The 19,923-nt window shown below is 32.2% G+C and overlaps 2 protein-coding genes across 2 annotated transcripts; both read left to right on the top strand.

Moving 5' to 3' along the window:
* The first annotated feature begins 8,701 nt into the window (after window positions 1–8,701).
* LOC133173853 (uncharacterized) lies at window positions 8,702–10,651 on the top strand. Its single transcript, XM_061308927.1, has 4 exons — window positions 8,702–8,775; window positions 9,080–9,138; window positions 9,230–9,361; window positions 9,691–10,651. The coding sequence occupies exons 1-4, from the start codon at window positions 8,702–8,704 to the stop codon at window positions 10,422–10,424; spliced, it is 999 nt and encodes a 332-aa protein (XP_061164911.1). The 3' UTR covers window positions 10,425–10,651.
* A 6,524-nt stretch (window positions 10,652–17,175) lies between these two features.
* LOC133173852 (uncharacterized) lies at window positions 17,176–18,888 on the top strand. The gene is made up of 4 exons (XM_061308925.1): window positions 17,176–17,258; window positions 17,447–17,505; window positions 17,647–17,778; window positions 18,074–18,888. The coding sequence occupies exons 1-4, from the start codon at window positions 17,176–17,178 to the stop codon at window positions 18,856–18,858; spliced, it is 1,059 nt and encodes a 352-aa protein (XP_061164909.1). The 3' UTR covers window positions 18,859–18,888.
* Window positions 18,889–19,923: the final 1,035 nt, after the last annotated feature.

Below are 19,923 nucleotides of genomic sequence, written 5' to 3'. Positions count from 1 at the left end.
GCTACCCTAGGAGCTTGCTATGGAGTGCACTAGGAGCTTGTTTGAGGGATCTGTTTGGTAAAACAGTCACCTCGTATCCCGTTCGGTATAAAAGTGGATTTTATTTTGCCTTATTCGGTTTGGTTGGCTTACCTGTTCGGTATAAAAGGCAGCATCCTCTCTAAAAATATGATTGTATTGATTATGCAAGAATTAGCCCAATGACAAAAAATGCTAAAAACATAGTTGATGAAAAAAAACTGAAAAAACAAGACTGCTGATTTTATCTGAATAAAGTCAACTTACATTGTACCAAAACTGAATGTTATAAGAGAAATGGGCTTCAGAACAACAAAGTATGAAGTTAGTTTCTTTGAATGATACTGTGTTCTAACTTACAGAGTTGACACCATGATGGTCAATGTTTCCAAGATTTCTAAGCTAAAAAAAAAAACTTTAAACAATTATACATGGTATTGAAGTTTAAATTTTTGGGATGTTCAGTTTTTACTTGATCATGTTGGTAGATTCATGATTATATAAAAATGACCCCAATAACCAGACTGAAACTCAAGCAATATTTCACGTTGATCTAAAATTATAACAAGTTTTTCATAACAGCCTTCTCCAAAACCTTTCATACAATACCTAAAATGATGACAGGTCTATTACTCGTATTTCCGACATTGAATGAGCTAGCTTTTTATACAGCTGTTTGATTCCAGCAGGAGATAAAGGGGATAATTCCTCCCTGGAGAATGAAGATGATGCTCATAATGAAACAAAATTATATTCTTTCCACTTCGTGGGTTATAAGGAAAGTAAATGGCTCTTCCGTTAAGCTCTCAAAGATTTTAAGGAAAATATGTAATGCTTTTAAAAAAGGAGAATTTTCTATATGTTGAGATGAAATTTTACAAAGTCTCTGATAACAGGAAAAAAAAGCAAAGATTTTTGAAACAAGAAATTTTTGAATTATTTCTAAGAATTCCTTATCTTTTTTGTTGCTCCTGTTTTAAATTCTATGTTTAATCTACGAATTTTAATACTCGGTTCTGTCTGCAAAAATAAAGCGGTTTACGTAGGGGTTAATGTATGAGTAGCGCTCCATTCCTTTAAAAAATGGAGCCGAAGCCCTGAGAGGGCCGAGGCCCTTGCTTTTAAGGAATTGAGCGCTACGAGTAAATTGATTTGCTTAAAATTCACCTTTACATGGCCTCTTGTTCTTTATGAATGGACATAGTGATCATTCAAGAATGACCGTGAAGAATCGGGTGGTCTATTGCTATTAAGTAATGGAGAAGTCATATTAAATAATGTTAACTATACGGACAAGGATTTACTTGTTTTGACGGCACAAATGTGAAAAGGGAAAGCCGACTTCACGATCTGAAAACAGACAAAGAAATATCAGACTTGCAATCAAATCAGTAAAGATTACAATTCTGTATATTTTTTTTTATTTTCATAAAATATCCAAAACACAGGATAATTTACTGTAAGGAAAATACATGTATAAACAAGATATGATATCAAATATTAATGAATATCTTGTTAAACTAAATTATGTCATTTTAGGTTTCCGCCCGCAACTAGGTCAAAAATACGGTGGGCTGTCAGCAAATTCAGAGAGCGGCAAAGATTTCGGAATGAAATGTCAAAGAGCCGGTCGGATCTAGTTGATATTGATAAAATGACAAAGGATGAGTTAAATTACACCTTGTCAATTTTGTATGTGAGGCAAAGAGGGTCGACGGATCTGAATATACCCCAAAAACATTGTATAGTTTCTTTACTTTACTTTATTGTATGCGGATACCCTTGGGCAAAACTAAAAGCTTTTGACTGATCATGATGACGAGTTTTCTCAAATCAAAAACACTTTGAATAATGTAACGAGATGAAAGGCCGAGCATAATGTCGGTGGCGCAAAAAAGGCTTTGCTAATTGCTATTTTATGGTCTAAAGAGACGCTATTCCCAAACAGCTTCTCCATACCTTACTTTATCAAATTGGGCTTTATTTTGCCTTACGTGGTGGGCAGAAACATCGTTATTTACGGAGAGGAGAGAGTTCGTTCTCAACCGTTTCCGAGGACGAACAAGGGAAGTTTCTAAGTTATACGGAGGACACATGGAAAAGTAATCAAGGCGGACTAAAATACAGAAAAATTCCAAAACTTTATCCAAGCATATGAAAATAAACAAATGCTTAACATATGTAAAGTGAAATATTATGAGTAATACGTTAGTAAGTGTGCCGATGTACAATCATGCTACACGTTTTATCTTCGCCCACTTACAAAACCCACAGTTAAACAATGGTATTCTGTGCAGCCCATCGACAGACATAAACTTGCAGATGTAGTTTCTGATCTGTGCAAGAAAGGGGGTCTACAAGGATTTAGAGTGAGCCAATCGTTCCATGCGTCGGCAGTCAAGTGACTGTATCACTCTAACGTAGACGAGCAACTCATTTCCGAGATAACGGACCATAGATCAAACGCTATCCGCAACTACAAACGAACTACTTCAACACAAAAACGAAATCTGAGTAACATTCTTCAAGGACATATACACAGTGATACCGATATCAATAACAATAGTCGTTGTAAATGTGTTATATCCAATGAGCAAGTTCATGCTCTCTAATGAAATGTATAGAAATAACGAACATTATTCAAGCTCAGAAGTCCATTAAACAATACAAATTTTGGAGCAGGGCAAAAAAGGACCTCTAAACCATCAGAGGTGGGACCAGGTGCCATGGAGGAGTGAGCATCCCCTGCCGACCGGTCACACCCGTCGTGTGTTCCTTGTTATGATCGGGAAATAACAGGAAAACCCGTCGACAATTCAGCGTGTAAATAATGGCCTAACAATAAGTATGAAAAACATCAGTCAGCATTTGACTTAATGATAAATTGTATTTACTGACAAGGTCATTGTATCGACCATATAATTTACGAAATGACGACTTTAAACGAGACTGCTGATATTCTTGTTTCATCAACTTGTTTTTCAATAATTTACCTCGTTTCAGAAATTGTTCATACGTAGAGCATGCTCTTGCGTATCGAATCAACTGAGAGATATAAGCCCCGTATGCAGGTGATGAAGGTATATTGCTGCATAAGTAAGGAAAGTTGATGATTGTAAAGTTAAAGTCATCACTTTTATCATAAAACTTGTTTGTCAGATTACCATTAAAGTCTTTTTCTAGTAAAATATCCAAATATGAAACAGATGTGTCAGACTCTGTGCTATCTTTTATTTCAAGCTCACTGGGATATATCGTACCGACAATACGTCGTTGATATATCTAAATGTCGAGTTGAAGGCCATATCAAGTGTTTTTTTTTTCTTTTCACGTATGTTTTTGAACAAATTCTGCTTCATATGAATACAAAAATAGGTCTGCTTATAAAATAACGGAGTGCAATTGGTACCCATAGGTATTCCAATAGATTGTTGGAAGACCTGGTCTCCAAAAAAAAAAAACATAGATATTGTCAATCAGAAACTCAAGCATCATTTTAATATTAACTTCAGAGTACTTGAGATGTTGTTTTAAACAGAAAGGAAGGAAACAATCTTACAGATCCCTGGAGGGCAAAATACGAGACACTCCGAAGGTACACATGATTTAAAAACAATCCAAAAAAAGCTAGACTAGGTTTTTTCTTAATATCAAATGATCAAGAATATTAAATTTATACTTAAATAACAATAAATGGCTTCTCATTACAATCCTATTGACGACCAACAATTTTTTGAACAATTACTATTAAGCATCAGAGGGGCTACGATTAGTTATTGTTCAAGACGAAAGAAAAAAGAAAATAAAGTTAAAATAAAATATAAATAATATGTTAGACGGTGTGACCGTTGGTGAGGGCGGAGCCATCAAGGGAACATTTCTACATTTTATTGTTCAATGATAAATCAGTTTTAAAATCAAGTTGTAATTAGTGTCAGAAAATCATAACAAAGAGCTCAGCTTTAAGTTCTCTTACCTCAAATATTTTTCATTTCAAATAAAGAAATTTAAGGGTATTTGGTTTCATAAATCTGGAAAACTTTTACTAAGATATTTCATCATGAATCGCCTAGCCAGTGCACTCAAAATCAAGTAGCATAACGGGGAAAGAGCGTGCACCGGACCAGTCAAGGATTCAACCGACCAAGGCCGTGCAAGGCCCAAGAACTCTTAAACGTTAACTCTTTTACCTATGTATCTGTGCAACAATTAATACGTGAACTTGCATGCATGAGCATCATTTCTTTATCTTTCACGACTTAATTTAAAAACCTCAATCCAGAAACATCAAGTCATTTAATTCTCATGTTTTACTTCCAATGAATGGTCATGACATCAAATACAAATAAGGACAATTGTCAGGGACTACATCGGAAGTCGAACTTGGGACCCAAACTACAGAAAGATAATTTAACTCCTGGGTTTTCAGGACATTTGGAAACTGATCATCTGACCAACACTAGGGCTGTGTATCGTGAGGGCTAAAAGTATCAGCATCGCAAAATTTCTGAGAATTATTTTCTTAATTTTAATGGAAAAAATGTAGAGTAAATTTAACGTTTCTGAATTTTTTTAAAAACTTATCTGATTCGAATAGGCTTTAGTGCTTTCAAAACTAACATATAAGCAAGGTAAAAATCTTTTCTTTTTAATATCTAGAAAAACAAATTTAACTCAATAAAAGTTTTTTCCAGATATTAAATTGTTTATGCCAAAACTATTAGAATTTTAAAACCCAAACTTGTGAATAATAGGGTACATTTCAGGTCATGTCATGTGTTTTGCAGTTCCTCATGTATTGTTTAACTTAGATTTCCTCATATGATTTTGGACTTTATACACTATCATAATCCACCATGGGTTCCAAATGGCTGAATAAATTTTCTGTTCTATATTTTTAAAAGTACTTTTTAAAATAAAAATTAGAAATCATTTTACTTTATCCGTTGAAGTGTATCCACATGTATAAATGGAACATGTGTTTGATGTGGTAGTTTGAGCTTCAGACATGTCCAAAGATTTTTCTTTTGATGGTGAGTTTCACGAAACTGAAATTTGACACTTAAAAAAAGTGGTAAAACTTGTGAGAAAAAAAAAATCACAACAACAAAAATGAGACACAGGCCTCCACTTGCAAACATATATAGGAACAAGCAGATAATCAAAGACAAGAATGAATGAATGAATACATAAATAAATAATAAAAATAAAATTTAAAAGAATTAAAATGCATACCCCTTCCCCCCTTCTTGAGTTCATACCAGAATTCAGTAAAGCTTTTCATGCAATATTTTACCACTAAAACATTTTTTTTTAAATGTATTATTCAAGAGGAAAATCATACTATGTCACAAAAAATCTTATATTTCTAGTTTGTGTATTGAAAATAATCCTAAAAACATTCGTAATTAATAAATTTATCAACAAATAAATTACAGTTGTTCCTTTTCCATAAAGTCTGGTAAAAGGGGCCACAGAAAGATCCGCCCCTCCATAGTGCGTAGTACGCAGTCTAGACAGTGACGTCACTGGAATTCCTTGAACTGAGTTTTTTTGTTTCACCAAAAACATAGACTCTAGTAAGGTTTATTAAAAGTTGAATAAATCTTTCTTTAAAAATAGAGTACGCATATGAAATATCAATTATTACAGTTTGTTAAAAATTCAACAGTTTCCGCTGATTCAGTAATGAATGACGTCACATGTCAGGTCTATGACGATCGAATGCAAGTTAGTTGAAAACGAAAGTAACAAAGATGTGTACTATAAGGGTGTTTTTGATTATTAGAATTGATAAAACTTCATTAAAGCAGGATTGGAATTAAAATTACGATTCTCCAGTTTCTCGTCTATGCGGGAATTCGTCGCGAGATTCAAGATGGAAAAGACTATGGACGCCATATTGGCGACAAGGTTCTCAGTTCCATAGGTATTGTAATAAAAATATAGTTTACAATAGAATTCAATATATTTTACATATATACGTGTTACCTATAGGGAGAGCTTCGCTCTCACGGGCCCTTCGGGCCCGTGAGAGGGCTCCGCCCTCTATTAAAAGAAGAAATATCTCAGTTAGAAAGCAATAGAAACACTGATAATTCACCGGAAATTTAAAAAGAAAAAAAGTTGGAATATTCGAAATGAAAATTGAAAGATATACGAAAAGAATACATTAAAGATCTGTTTGTGAGAACAAAAGTTAAGTGGATAGAAGGAGAAAAGCCGACAAAGTATATTTTAAGTTTAGAAAAAAAAACATAGATTATCAATAATCTATGTTCTTTATGTCAGCAAAATGTTGAATCAATTGTACATATTTTCTTTATTGCCCTAAAATTAACCCATTGCGGTCTCTTTTAGAAGTTTGGATATTTGAAAAAAACTTTAAAAGTAATAAAATTTGATGTTTGCACAATTATACTTGGTTCTTCTAAAGAAGAAACAATTATTAATCTCATATTGCTACTTAATTAAACAGAAGATTTTTCAACAATCAAGAAATAACCAAAATATAACTATCCACAATATCAATAAATACTTATATGTGTATTATAAATTTGAAGACAAATTGTATAAAATTAACAATGAACTTCATGTGTATCAAAGAAGATGGATGAACTGGAACCAGATATTTGAAAACAAGAACATACATGTATAGATAAATTTATGTCATCTATATTATTATTTTAGCATATTTTGTGTATTCAATTTTTTTGGTATTTCATGTATATTCCTAAAAATCTGTAATTAAACCTTCCAGCTGTAGTGTATCTGTGTATGTGTATGTATGTTTGTTTATGTCTAAAAAAAAGTTGAAGTCATCTCGTTTGTCATACAATTTAGTTGTTAGTTGGCACTTATCGTCTATAGTCAGTAAACACCCAAATATAAAACAGATGTGGCATACTCTGTGATATCTTTTATTTCGAGTTCACTTGGATATATATATTCGTTATATGTTGTTAATTTATAATACGTCGTCTGTAAATCTGAATGTAGAATTAAAGACCACAGCAAGTGTTTTCTTCTTCTCAGGTGAAAGGACAAGGTATGGTAACGGCCGAATCGGGCCCTTATTTGATGTAAAAATCAGAACACAGTTAAAATTGTAATAGTTTGTAGTTAGGAACTTAAAATGATGCTTGTTTTAAAACCAGCATTAATTATTTTGATTTAAACTTACAAGAAGACCACAAGAGGGTGCAGAAGAAGGACATTTTCCCGAATTTCCTCAATTCTGGTGGAATTTCGTCAAATTTGAGATACTTTTCACTTCGGGAAACATACAGCACAAGCTTGCCTATCTGAGATTTTTATACATAAGATGCATATGATGCTAGTTTATGAAATATATAAATTTGGCAGATAGGCAAGCTTGTGCTCTATGTTTTCTGAAACAAAATGTGTTGTAAAATCGATGAAAATTTGCATAAAAATGAGAAAATTCGGAAAATGGCATATTTTCTGACCTTTTTGTGACCTCTGGGTATCCCATAACTTAGAACCAATACTTATTTTGTGGCAGGGGTCACAACAGGTTTTTATTGATAAACTGTTGCATAATTCTAAAAGACACCTCAAACCAGGGGCCAAAAAGGGGTCTTAGCCTATCTTGTCCTTTGTTTAATTAATTCTGCTTCATTCGAATATAGAAACAGGTCAGCTAGTTAAGGAGCACAATTAGTGCCTCTGGAAATTCCAACAGTCTGTTGAAAGACCTAGTCTCCGGAAACTACATAGATATTGTCAATGAGGAACTCCAGCATCCCTTTAATGTCAATTTCAGAGTACTTGTGTGTGGAATCAGAGTGATTTTAAACACTTATTTTGTTGATGACTCATTTAAAACCTTGCGAGTTCAATTTTTATTGAAGAGGCAGTTATCTATCATATCAAAAAACCTAGTTTTTAATTTATCGTATGGAATGGTTGAATATAGTGTAAAAAATTGTACCTTTTAATGTTAATGACTTTTGAAGAATTTGACTTTAAATTTTCTGAAAGTTCTTTGATTTTGTAAGAATCAATTTTTTCCATGCAATTGTTCATTATGTTGTGTTTGTACCCAAAATGCCTTTGTTTAGTTATGAATATAATTAAATAACATATCTTTGATAATATCCTGATTATATAATACACTTATAAACAATAACTACAATTAAATCTAATGAAATTTGAGGAAGTGCTTAGAAAATAGAGAGAGAGAAAAAAGGACAGACAGATAGGCTTAAAATGATTATCATTAAGTCCACTACAGTTATTCCTGAGATCAAAGAAATGCCGCAGACATCATTCCCCATTAGAAAGGAAAACTTTTTATCTACTACCTGACAATTTTTCATATTCGTCTTAGCTAGAAATGAAAACATCAAGTTTTCAAAACAATATCATCAACACTTTTTAAGTTATAGCTCAAACCAAAGCATTTTTGCAAAGTTTCAGTTAATATTGAAGTACCAAACAGGAATTTCGTCGAAATTTTATGTTATAATTTGCAAAACTGTATGGCTATTAAAAACAAATTGTCTATCGATGATCAAGAGAATTCAATATATAAAACCGGTAACACTTGTTTATAATGAAATGGATTACTATCAATATCAATTACTTCCTCAATTTATTTGTCTCATATTTATATCAATCACATTTCTCACCAGTTATCAAAAAATTCTGTGGCCAAAATATGGCTTTATTTGTACATTGGATCACGATAATCTTATCTTTCCAAAAAATATTTGGAGTGGAAAACTGTTTAAAGTAAGGCAATCGTTTTTAAAGTTTGCTTAAAATTCAACAATACAAACACTATTTACCATGTTCATATTGAGCCATAAGCAACATCAAAGCTTATTATCAAACGCATATCAAGAATATTCTAATAACAGATGTAAATATGTGCCTATTTTTTTAGAATCCCATAATAGAATGTAGTTCTTTGTAATGTACTTTTTTTATTATCAAAAACTACCTTGATAGGCTGACCATATTTCCAGAATAGTCCAACTTTGAAATGGATTATTTCTATCTGAAGCTGTATGATATCTCTTTCTTTTTGTTTTAGATCCGTAACATCGTCGGTATGTTGCGCAGACTACTATGTAGAAAACGGAAACTGCGTTCGTAAGTATAGCCTTTAAATGGTAATAATCGGATATTTAAACTAAAGGTTGTTTGTATGATAATGTTTTAAGACTGCTTTCATTCACTTAAGCTTGTCCGATTGGACTGTTTGGACCAAACTGTACTCACACATGCCCATACCCATCGTATGGTCATCGGTGTTTAGAGGGTATTTGTCAATGTCCTCAGGAACTGTGTGATTCAAAGACTGGCTGCAGAAATCGTGAGTATACCATATGCATTCATAAACACATTTTCAAGTTCTTAATTCTAAGTATTATATCAAAATCATTTCCTAAAGCATATTGCTCATGAAAGGCGAACTGAATTTAACAATATTTTTCAACTCTTATTGCTTGTAATATCATCTAGTTTTGAATATATTATCATATGATTTTTTACAGAATCTTATCATTATATTTTAAGAAGTTTCATTTTTAGCTTTAATAATATTGTCTTTCTGATATTTAAAACATTCAAAAAGTCAATGAAGTATGGTATGAGAGAGTCTTTACTAGAAGTAGATCTCTTCGTTTTGTTTTCCCTGTTTAGCATCAAAAGACAAACAGATATCATCCACCCATTTGACCTCAATTACAACAAGAAGTGTTCCACTGTCAAACCACAGGGCTGTTCTTGGAAATTTAAGCACTAGTACTAGTCCGAAGGAGATAAATGTAAAAAAGTCTGAAGATAATAAAATCGGTTCTGACGACAACAAAGCCGGTTCTGCTGCTGTGATGACAGTCATCTCAGTAATAGGTGTCCTCATCGTCTGCTTGCTTATTGTAGTAATAGTATTCCAAATCAAAGGTAAGATAAAAATGCGGATTAAAAAACCAACAAACCGAGGACCCCATGTAACAAGCCAACGACATGTTGATACTTACTGTGAAATTGACGAAGGTGAGGTGACGGAGGACAAAAGTAAAACACTGAATGAATTTGAAATTTACGAACTTATCGATCAATCAAAGAAAGATGGAACAAAGTATACACCACTACCACCAAGACCAGGTTTATCGAAAGAGGAAAGAGCGGTGATGTCCACTGTTTCAATGCAGAAGATACTGGAGGATGACGATAATAATGATGATGATGATACAAAAGTACAAATGAGGAAAGAAAAAATCAATATTCAAAACCCACCCAAGAGAATGGGAAAAACCTCGGCCCAAGTCAGCGGATATATTGATATGAACAAAGAGAGAGAAGAGGAGGATTATGTTCCCATGGCAGCAGAAAAATCTGAAAATAACACAACTTCTACCAAAGACATTGTATAATACTATCTGGTTACACCTGGATTGGGCTTACGTAAAAACATTTTTTAAATCAAAAATAATTTTTGTTTTTGTTTTCTTGCAGAGAGAAATGGACACATGAATTGTTTATAATTTTTTTGTAATTAACATATATCGATTCCTGTGCATTTATTTGATTTCGTGTAAATGGGGGACTGGGGTAAAAAAAGTTATAAATAAAACCATATATATTTATTTTAAAATATCGATCGGTACATATAATTTAAGGTAGTACAAAACACCTATTAAATTTATTTTAATTAATTTCTTAAAAATTACTTGAGAAATAAAGAATAATATCCCAATATTGTCAATTATCAATGATCTTTGTAAAAACAATGAATAGCTGTGACATGTTTTCGTCATATTTTCTTTAAAAATTGGAGACATCCTATATATTGCTCACTTGTAGCTTACATTTTGGGATGTGTTTATGCTGTCTAAATGCGATATAAAAGTCTGTTATTAAACGCAGTGTAACTTTTGATTCATAAATAGTAGAGGGCTGATATTTGGACATGTATATAAGGAGTCGCAATTCTTTAGGTACATTAAAGGTCAAGGTCATCTTAAGAGGTCAAAGGTCAAATATATTGTGACGTCATCTACTGAATCTTTCACTTTTTTGCCATTGAAATTTTTTAAATCTCCAAAATCTCTCAAAGCATCGGTTCAATTTTCCGTATTTTGACACATTTTAATCTGTGATCCGTTTCAGTCAATCTGTTGATCATTTGTAAAAATTGAATAATACATTTTCTCTTAGGAGAACTTAAAGTGAAGCATACTTACATGTGAATTTTCAATTCCGGGGCTACGTATGTCCTAGTTACTCAAATTTACCATTATCAATTTATTTTACTGAATTTTAGTAACAAAAAGGTTGCCTTTAAAAAAAGCATCACACGGGTTTGCAATTGATGATTTTTAAATAAGGCGCATTCTCATGTCGAATGTTTGATTTCACAGTCTTCTTACATGGGTCTGATAGGCCATACTTCAAACTATGTGGGCAAAAAATACGCGGTTGAATTTCTTTCATATTACATATAAAAAGAGATTTTGTATCCTAGAACAAAATATCAAAGTTTTAAAAAAAAAAATGAATTTGAGGGAAATTTTGGCCTATCTATTGTGTACTACATTAAGATATCTATTTACCAGCGTTTTCGTTTTGTAAATTGATTTCCATAATTTCTGATTAATTTTGAATCCCGTGAATATCTACAAGGGAAGTAAAATTTCAATTGGAACTCTAAAATTTTAAACTATGGTGACAAACTATGGTGTTTTATTATACAAAAATAAATAACAACGTTTCCTTACTTCTGTGTGGAACCTGTGTTGTAAATATATTTATTTACTTTATCACAAATTTCCTCTCTACATGAAACATGTTTGTAAATAACTCGCCAAACTAAAATTATCTATTTGTTTTTCAATTACGCAAAGATTAACATTTAAAATCAATTTTTGCTGGAAATACTCATTTTCATTGTTTTACCCCAACTTGAAAATCACGGGGTGTATAGTGATGGAATGTCCACCCTTCTTTTCGTACCTTCGTAACACTTGGGGGTACCATCTCTTATCACAACTCCTTTTATACCACTAAATACATTTTTTTTTTTGATACTTTCAAAGAATCTTAATTACATAGTGCCATTGTGCACCTCTTATTTTTCGGTTCAATTGGATGGATATTTTTGGTTTCCAAAAGTAAAAAATGGACACTACCATTCTTTCTATTGTATTGTGGGTACACATATCTTATCCGGAACTCCTCCTATGCCACTGAACAAAATTTAATGCGAGTTGTACAGAATCTTTATTATATAGCCCATTGTGCACCTCGTATTTTACGTTTCGTCGGATATATTTTGGGGTTTTCCAAAGCAAAAAATAGACACTGCCATTGTTTCTATAACATTAAGGGGATACCCGCCTCTAATCTGCAACTCCTGCTATATCACTGCATACAATTTAAAAAGAATTTCATACAATCTTTACTACATAGTGCCATTGTACACCTTCTTTTCATTTATTTCGATCGGACAGATATTTGGGGTTTCCCACAGTAAAAAATGGACTTTGCCATGATACTCATATGGGAGCGGGGGTATCATTTTGTATCATTTTGTTAGCCCAGCAAGTGCTCTTACTACCTCTAGTTTAAATTTTTATTGCACAGAAGAAATAAATATTCTTCAATTTCATTGATGAATCATTATGTCTTAGTACAAAATGTCTTTTTAAAAAACTGTAAAATTATCTATAGAATGTAAATGATCTTTGTTTAAATGTCAACAATAATTTTTCTTTTTTTAAACTAATGATTCTTTAAATATATATTTATGAAAATGATTTCTTTCAAGTTATTCTTGAAAATAAAATATAAAAATAACGAACATTATTCATGTTCAAAAGTCCAACCAAACAATACAAATTGTGAACTGGGCAAACATGGACCTGGGAACATGGGATCAGGTGCCATGAAGGAGTAAACTTTCCTTGTCGACCGTTAGAAAACTATTGTGATATGAACACATAAAAGAAACAAAATGTCATTGAGTAGAATTGAAAAATGTTTAACACATTTCTTGGTGATAAACTAGTATTTTTCTGTCGAACTTATGTATAGATTTGAGAAAAAAGAATATTATGCATCAGTCAGCAAGCAGTATCGTAACATTCAATATTTTGTTTACTGAAATTCTAAATAGATGAGGGTCGTTCAATAAGTAAAACAACATACGGTTTATCATAATAAATTTAGAAGCAATTAATTTTATTTTTTCACAGTCGAGAAGTACTTTTTAAAATCTCACAATCACCAAAAACCACATTCTGTTTCCTACTCCCTTTGCAAAGAGAAGAATTTCTAAAGTAAGCATGATCACTACAATGAGTCGGAAACTGTTTTTAATGGTCTCCCCCAAGAAGATGAAAATGAAGGCGTATGTAAAAACTACGATTCGTTACAAAAATCGCTGGAGAAATAATATGAAAGATATGGTTTTGACATCTGGAAAGACAAGCCTTAAAACTATACAGTGTTAAGATGGATCAAGAAATCCAAAAATGGAAAAGTGTTACAAGATTGCAGTTGAACTGGTTGATCAAAATCTGTAGATACACCAAACAATGTTGATGCTGTGACCAGCCTGATATCTTTAAATAACAGATGTACAGTGAAAGAAATTGATAAGACACTAAACAATTCATTATCACAGTTTATAGATTTCTGATGAAGGAAATGTGAATCTAAAAATATTTCTTTATCAGACGGGTGCCTTATTTCATTACAGATGCCTAAGAGGAAACGTACGTTAAATATGCCAATGGTCTAGTAAAAAAATAAACACTTTTACAAGAAGACATGCTAAATCGGATTATGGGTTTTAAAACGTAACATTGGTACATTTTTTTCAGACGTCCAAAATACACTGATGAATAGCACTCTTAATGACATACATTAAATTGTACCATTTTTGTACAATCTTTTGATTGTTTTCTTGAGTTTTTGGAATAAAAAAATCTCACAATGATTGAGATTTAGTGAATACGGGGGATGGATAAGCTCTGTAAACGTTCTTTTTTCCTTCAAAATTCCTTTTACATTTCCATGCTTTTTTTTGTAATACAAACCGTGTCTTTTGGGCATTCCTAAAGATGAGCATGCTGATGCATTCTGGTCAAGGGTATAAAAACTTAAGACATGTATTAAGGTTAACATGTAATATTTTGAGTAAATAAAAAATATAAAGAATCTGCTTCTTGTGCTGTTCTTTTTTTTTATTTTACGACCCTCGTACTGCTTACCAGATTGAGTAAATTGTGCGTTGTGTTATACTGTGCTTGGATTGCAAAATAAAAATGATTTTAAAATAAATACGCGTATTTATTCCATGGAGTACAAAAAAAAGTATATTTTTGTTGTAGACAGTAAAACAATCAAGAAGAGAAAAAATACCTAAGAGCAAATGAAGGACTGTAGCTTCAATAAATTTACATTTATAAAGACTTTGTACCAAACCTGCTGAAGGACGAAGATCATCAAAAATTAAAGATTAGCTATTGTTTGTATAATTTAAGACAGTACCAAATGAAAGCCAATTAAATGCCGAAAGACCTTCCCAGACTTAAAGTTGAAAATTATCCAAATAATCACAATGTAATAAACTAAGTAATGTATGAGGACTGAATGAGCATCTATGACTAAACTGAAATTGGTATATTGCTAATCGACCAGCAGAAATTCACTCAATAGAAAATCTGACACCTTTGAACACATAAGATTTTTAAAGTGAATTAAATTGATAATCATTTTAAGTATGGTGCAATAACTTGAATAATGAGTGGGGTGTATTTATTGTTTGGATTCTGTAAGAACCTGGTTGCATGAAAGTGAAAATTTCAATGATGTCACATGATATTTTAGATTATTATACAAGGGATAAATGGAGCTTTAATTTCATTCATTAACATTCAGCAACTCAGCTGTGTCCAATGCGTTACCTGCACTTTGATTGTATGGTAGCGAATCTTCAAATTGCCATGATTCTGCTACCTTTTTTTTTTATTGTGACGTTGTTTTTTGGAAGTCGCGACGGCATCATTACGATACAAGAAATCAATCTACTAACCAGAATAAAAATCAATAATATTGTGGGAAAACTCTCTTTGTCAGTCAATAGTAAAAATTAAATGACAGCCAATATTCTTATAGCTTATATCGATTATGTTGCCCGTTTTTCTATATAAAGAATATAGAGACTTTTCTTTACTGAATTTAACAAACAATTGCTGTGTTTGAATACGATGATTTAGCCACTTGAGGAGTACAATATTCACCGATCCTGAAGGGCAAGCTTAATATTGTACTTCCAAGGTGGCTAAATCATCGTACTGACTGACCCCCCCCCCCCCCCCAGCGATAATTGTTTTATTATATGATTCAATGATTAAATGATACACTTGAACTCATTAAGCAGTTAATGCCATCTTACTTGTTTACAATTGTTGAAGAACCCAAATGAATTGAGAGAAGTAGGGTTAAATAAACAATACCAGTCGTATATTATTATGGAAAACTGACAGCTGAAAAAAATCTTTAATTAGCCCTTACGAAAAGAGAATTCTCTTAAATTCAAATTTTGTTGGGTGGAGTTAGGGGTGGGGAATTAAGGTATATTAGTGGGGGACCAGTTTTTCAATAAATATTTTAAGTCTAAAATAAAAGTAAAAATTTACGTTAAGAAAAAAATGCTGGGGGGGGGGGATGTCCCTGCACCATAACCTAACCACCCCCACCTTAAATGATATATTCCTAATGTTATGTTCAACTGAGTGTAAGTCGGTAGCAAGTGAAATAGCTTTTCTAAACGATTTGTTTCAATTTGGAAATTCCCAATCTATTTTCAGACCAATGTAGCGAAAATAAATCCTTATATTCACTGGAATGCCAGGTGAATATAACATAGTATTTCGTCTACATTGTTGGATTTCAGCCAATCAGAGAGATAGGAATTATTCAATCATATAATAAATCAGGTTATTGTGATTTGGAAACGGGAAAATTTTATCAATATACATGTATTGTGTTTTGATTTTCTAGAATATTTTATAAATTAAGGCAGGATAAAGAATTTGGTAGATACATTTTTTTTTAAATTTGCTAGCTTCAGGTCATCTCCAGACGATTTTAAAACGTTAATTGTGAGCATTTAAAAACTGAAAAAAGCAAGCAAACATTTGTAAAAAAAAAAATAAAAAATAAAATAAAATAATAGGAAAGACCCAGAGACCTTATAAAAAGAAACTTTATCACCTTGTGTAAATCTGCTGCTTCGTTATTCTTTTAAAATCCATCTCCAGTGCCCATAGCACAGTGAAATATGCAGATTATATGTCAAATGCGCACATCTTCTTTATAAAAGCGGTTTATCATTATGAAACTGACTACTCGTGTCAGTACAAATTCTTATACATGTATATCTAAAAATAGTTGCTTGCAAGGAATGAAATAGATAAAGATAACGAACAGTGATTAAAATAATAAAAAAAATCTACAAGCAATAAAAAATCTGTGAACAGGGCATAAAGCACAGACCCTCTGAAATTCCAGAGGTTCTTTAAAACAAAAAATACTATAGTAAACTACAGTTTCAAATTTATACCTGTACATAACACTCAATAAGATTGAGCAGTGAGGGATCGTTATCGTACAACGCCTACCGTGACCTCGGTTTTAAGGTCTCATCCGAAAGACCTTCAACTTTCACTTTAAAGTGCTAAATGCTTGGCAAAGGAACGTTTGCTACCTATTGTTTGTAGCGGCAGGGGCTTGAACCCACAACCTAGGGAGAGCTCTATCGACTCAAATTATTGTAGAAGGAATCATGCATAATCATGTTTCCTTAACACTTAGCTTTATAATTCCCACAATGATTCCAATGTCTATTATTGAGATGATTTAACTGGTAATAATTAGCTCCATCCAGAAGTAATGAACCGAAATTTCCGTTCGGAGAGAGAAAAACCTGGAACATAGATACCGAGAAAGTATTTATTTTAGAGTTGTCCTTTTTAGATTGATAACGTTATTTATTGGCTAAGTGAAATAAAATGTTTTCATCCCAAACTTCTAAAGCTTTTTATGTAATAACTTCCTCAAAGCTTCAAACAGTATCATTACAATTTATACGTGATGGAATACTCACCATAACCAAACATGATTCAGAAGATTTTGATTTGTAGACTTACGACAATAATTGTGATTCTTCAACATTTATCAGCAACAGAGAATTGCTTAAAGTAAGATCTGTATTTATTATAAAGCATAATTCTTTTAGAAGAGGCCAATGTGCCCATGCTGCTCTTATAGTAATTGTATAACTAAACAAAAAATACAGTAAAGGGTTATTAATTCTAGAATCTAATCACTTTGAATTGAGATGCTGACTTTTTGTTCAAAGTTTGATATATATGTAACTAATTTGAAGAACTGGTAAAGCAACATCATGTTGTGCTGACTATCATGTTTTGGATGGGAAGTGTGTTCGTAAGTTTAATTTTTCAATCGAGACATCAAGCAAGCACAATTCAATTTTTTCCCCAAATTCATGATAAGTTATTTCTTTTTTCTCACAAAAGTTCTTGAATTTTTTTTATATCAAACATGATTCTTTACAATTCTTTCAAGCCTGTCCGTCCGGAACTTTTGGACCAGACTGTAACTACGTCTGTACATACCCTGATTACGGACGCCGATGTTTGGACGGAAAATGCCAATGTCCAAAAGAAATTTGTGATCCATCAGAAGGCTGCAAAAAAGGTGAGTTTTTGTTGTATTTTAAAACAATTGTATATTTTAATGTCAAATTTGAAATAAAAAGATTAAAACGTACATTTGATTAAATATGGTATTAAACTACTGTGAAATTACTAATTTTTGCGTATATAATTTTCATTGTTTTGTGTAATGAAGAAACCATTACATTCATGTTAAGTTTCATATTCATGTTTTCAGCATGTTTTCCTCAGACCATGAGAATATAATGCCACAAAAGAAATTGATTTTATAGTAAAAGAATTCAACTGATGATGTTCTATTTACGATTTTTTTTCAGAATTAATCATTTCTAAAACTAATACCATCTCCATTCTTACTTTATCGTCATCCTTACCAAACTCAACATCTGAATATAATGTACAAAATAATAATAGGAATTTAACACGCCAAGTAAAAGGAGTCTTAATCAAGGAAAATTCCAGTTCTACAGTTGTTGTGGCTGTTATTTCAGCAATCTGTGTTCTTGTTATCGGGTTTCTTATTGTTGTTCTGTTAGTCCAATTAAAGGGAAAGATTACGATACGACTTGAGAAAAAGTCGTCAAGACGAAAATCTAACGTTACAAGCCACAGACACGTAGATACGTACTGCGAAATAGATGATGATAAGGTAATAGACGATGGAGGTAACGATACGGAAGCTGAAGTCGAGGAGTATGAAGTCATCGATCATTCCAAAAAAGATGCAACTAAGTACACAGCTCTTCCCTCTAGAACAAACATCGCTAAACATGGTAGTAAAACGATGTCAAATGTTTCAATGCAGAAGATACTGGAAAGCAGAAAAGATGATCGGAAAACCAGAATGAGAGATAGCAAAACACTGTCAAAAATGCCAGTGCAGGAGTTATCGGATGACAATGCGGAAGATGACAAAAAAGTTGAGATGAGAATTGACAAATCACACTTAAAAACTACACAAAAAAGGTTTGGTAAAACCTCAGGACAAGTTAGTGGTTATATTGATATGGATAAGGGAACCAAAAAAGAAGACTACGTTTCCATGTGCGCTGAAAATGGTACTGGGAATGATTCACTGCAAGGAGAAAATATTAAAGAATAAGGTGAAAACATGTGATGAACAAATGCAGACACGCCTATAGCTAAGAGTACAAGTTTGAAAACAATACCGAAAAATCGATTTTTAAAATTATGTAAGATTAAAGTTCTCTCCCAGAATTAAATACTATTTTTGTATTAATTTTTTTTCTGTTTTATTCTTCCTGTAATGAAACGCTAAGTTGCTATATTTCATAAAATGATTCAATTATAATAAGAATTGTTTTTTTTTTTAATAAATGCCTTATTATCGAATCAAGTGTTTATATAATTAGCTATTTCCAGACTTGCTTGAACATTATACATTTTTAAGAATATGCATTACATTTTATATATTCATATCACTCCGTTCTTTTCATTAGTGACTTTAAAAGATTGTGAATTTATGCTATTTTGGGATGAAATGTTTCCTCTGTCATTTTTTCCCTACTTATCCCAATGAAGATAATATTTTTCAGTTCCTTCCTTATTTTATCATGTTCATATTATTATATTACTACTTGTTAATTGACAAATAATTTCTAAATTTTACATTTAATTAGAGCAAATTGCATTAGACCTAAAGGATTTCACTGTTTGTGACGTGCTGACGCTTTGCTTGTCGAGAAGTTTAAATACTACGTCACATTGTTACCACATCAAAGGAAGTAACCGAGATTGCTTCTCTCCCACGCTAAAGTCGGTCAACTGCAATACACATCGCCGACGTATAACGGGTTTATAAATGGGGACAGACAGTCCATCCGTCCTTTTATCGAATATTTCCTTCACAAATCTTAAACAATTGAAAATAGAGCAGTATGCTTTTTTAGAGTCCATAATAATTGAAGTGACGCCATTGTATATATGCCACATAAAATGTTGTGCCTGATGAAGCTGGATGTTTCCGTATCAGTCCTGGTCATTCTGGGATTGTAGTAGTTTGTTTCAAATCACTGTTGAAAATAATGGTTTTTCTTTGAAAAAATAAATTCCGTGTATGTATTAAACCATGAACTGAGGGACTTTAGAACTGAGTACATAGATCTACATGTATACAACAAACAACCTTATCATGAGCGGATCTAGA

The sequence above is a fragment of the Saccostrea echinata genome, unplaced genomic scaffold (assembly GCF_033153115.1).
Source record: "Saccostrea echinata isolate AGI-Se365-2 ecotype Australia unplaced genomic scaffold, CSIRO_AGI_Sech_v1 ptg000056l, whole genome shotgun sequence".
Lineage (NCBI taxonomy): Eukaryota > Metazoa > Mollusca > Bivalvia > Ostreida > Ostreidae > Saccostrea > Saccostrea echinata.
Note: the sequence above shows the minus strand (reverse complement) of the source record. Positions and strands in the feature narration are given on the sequence as shown.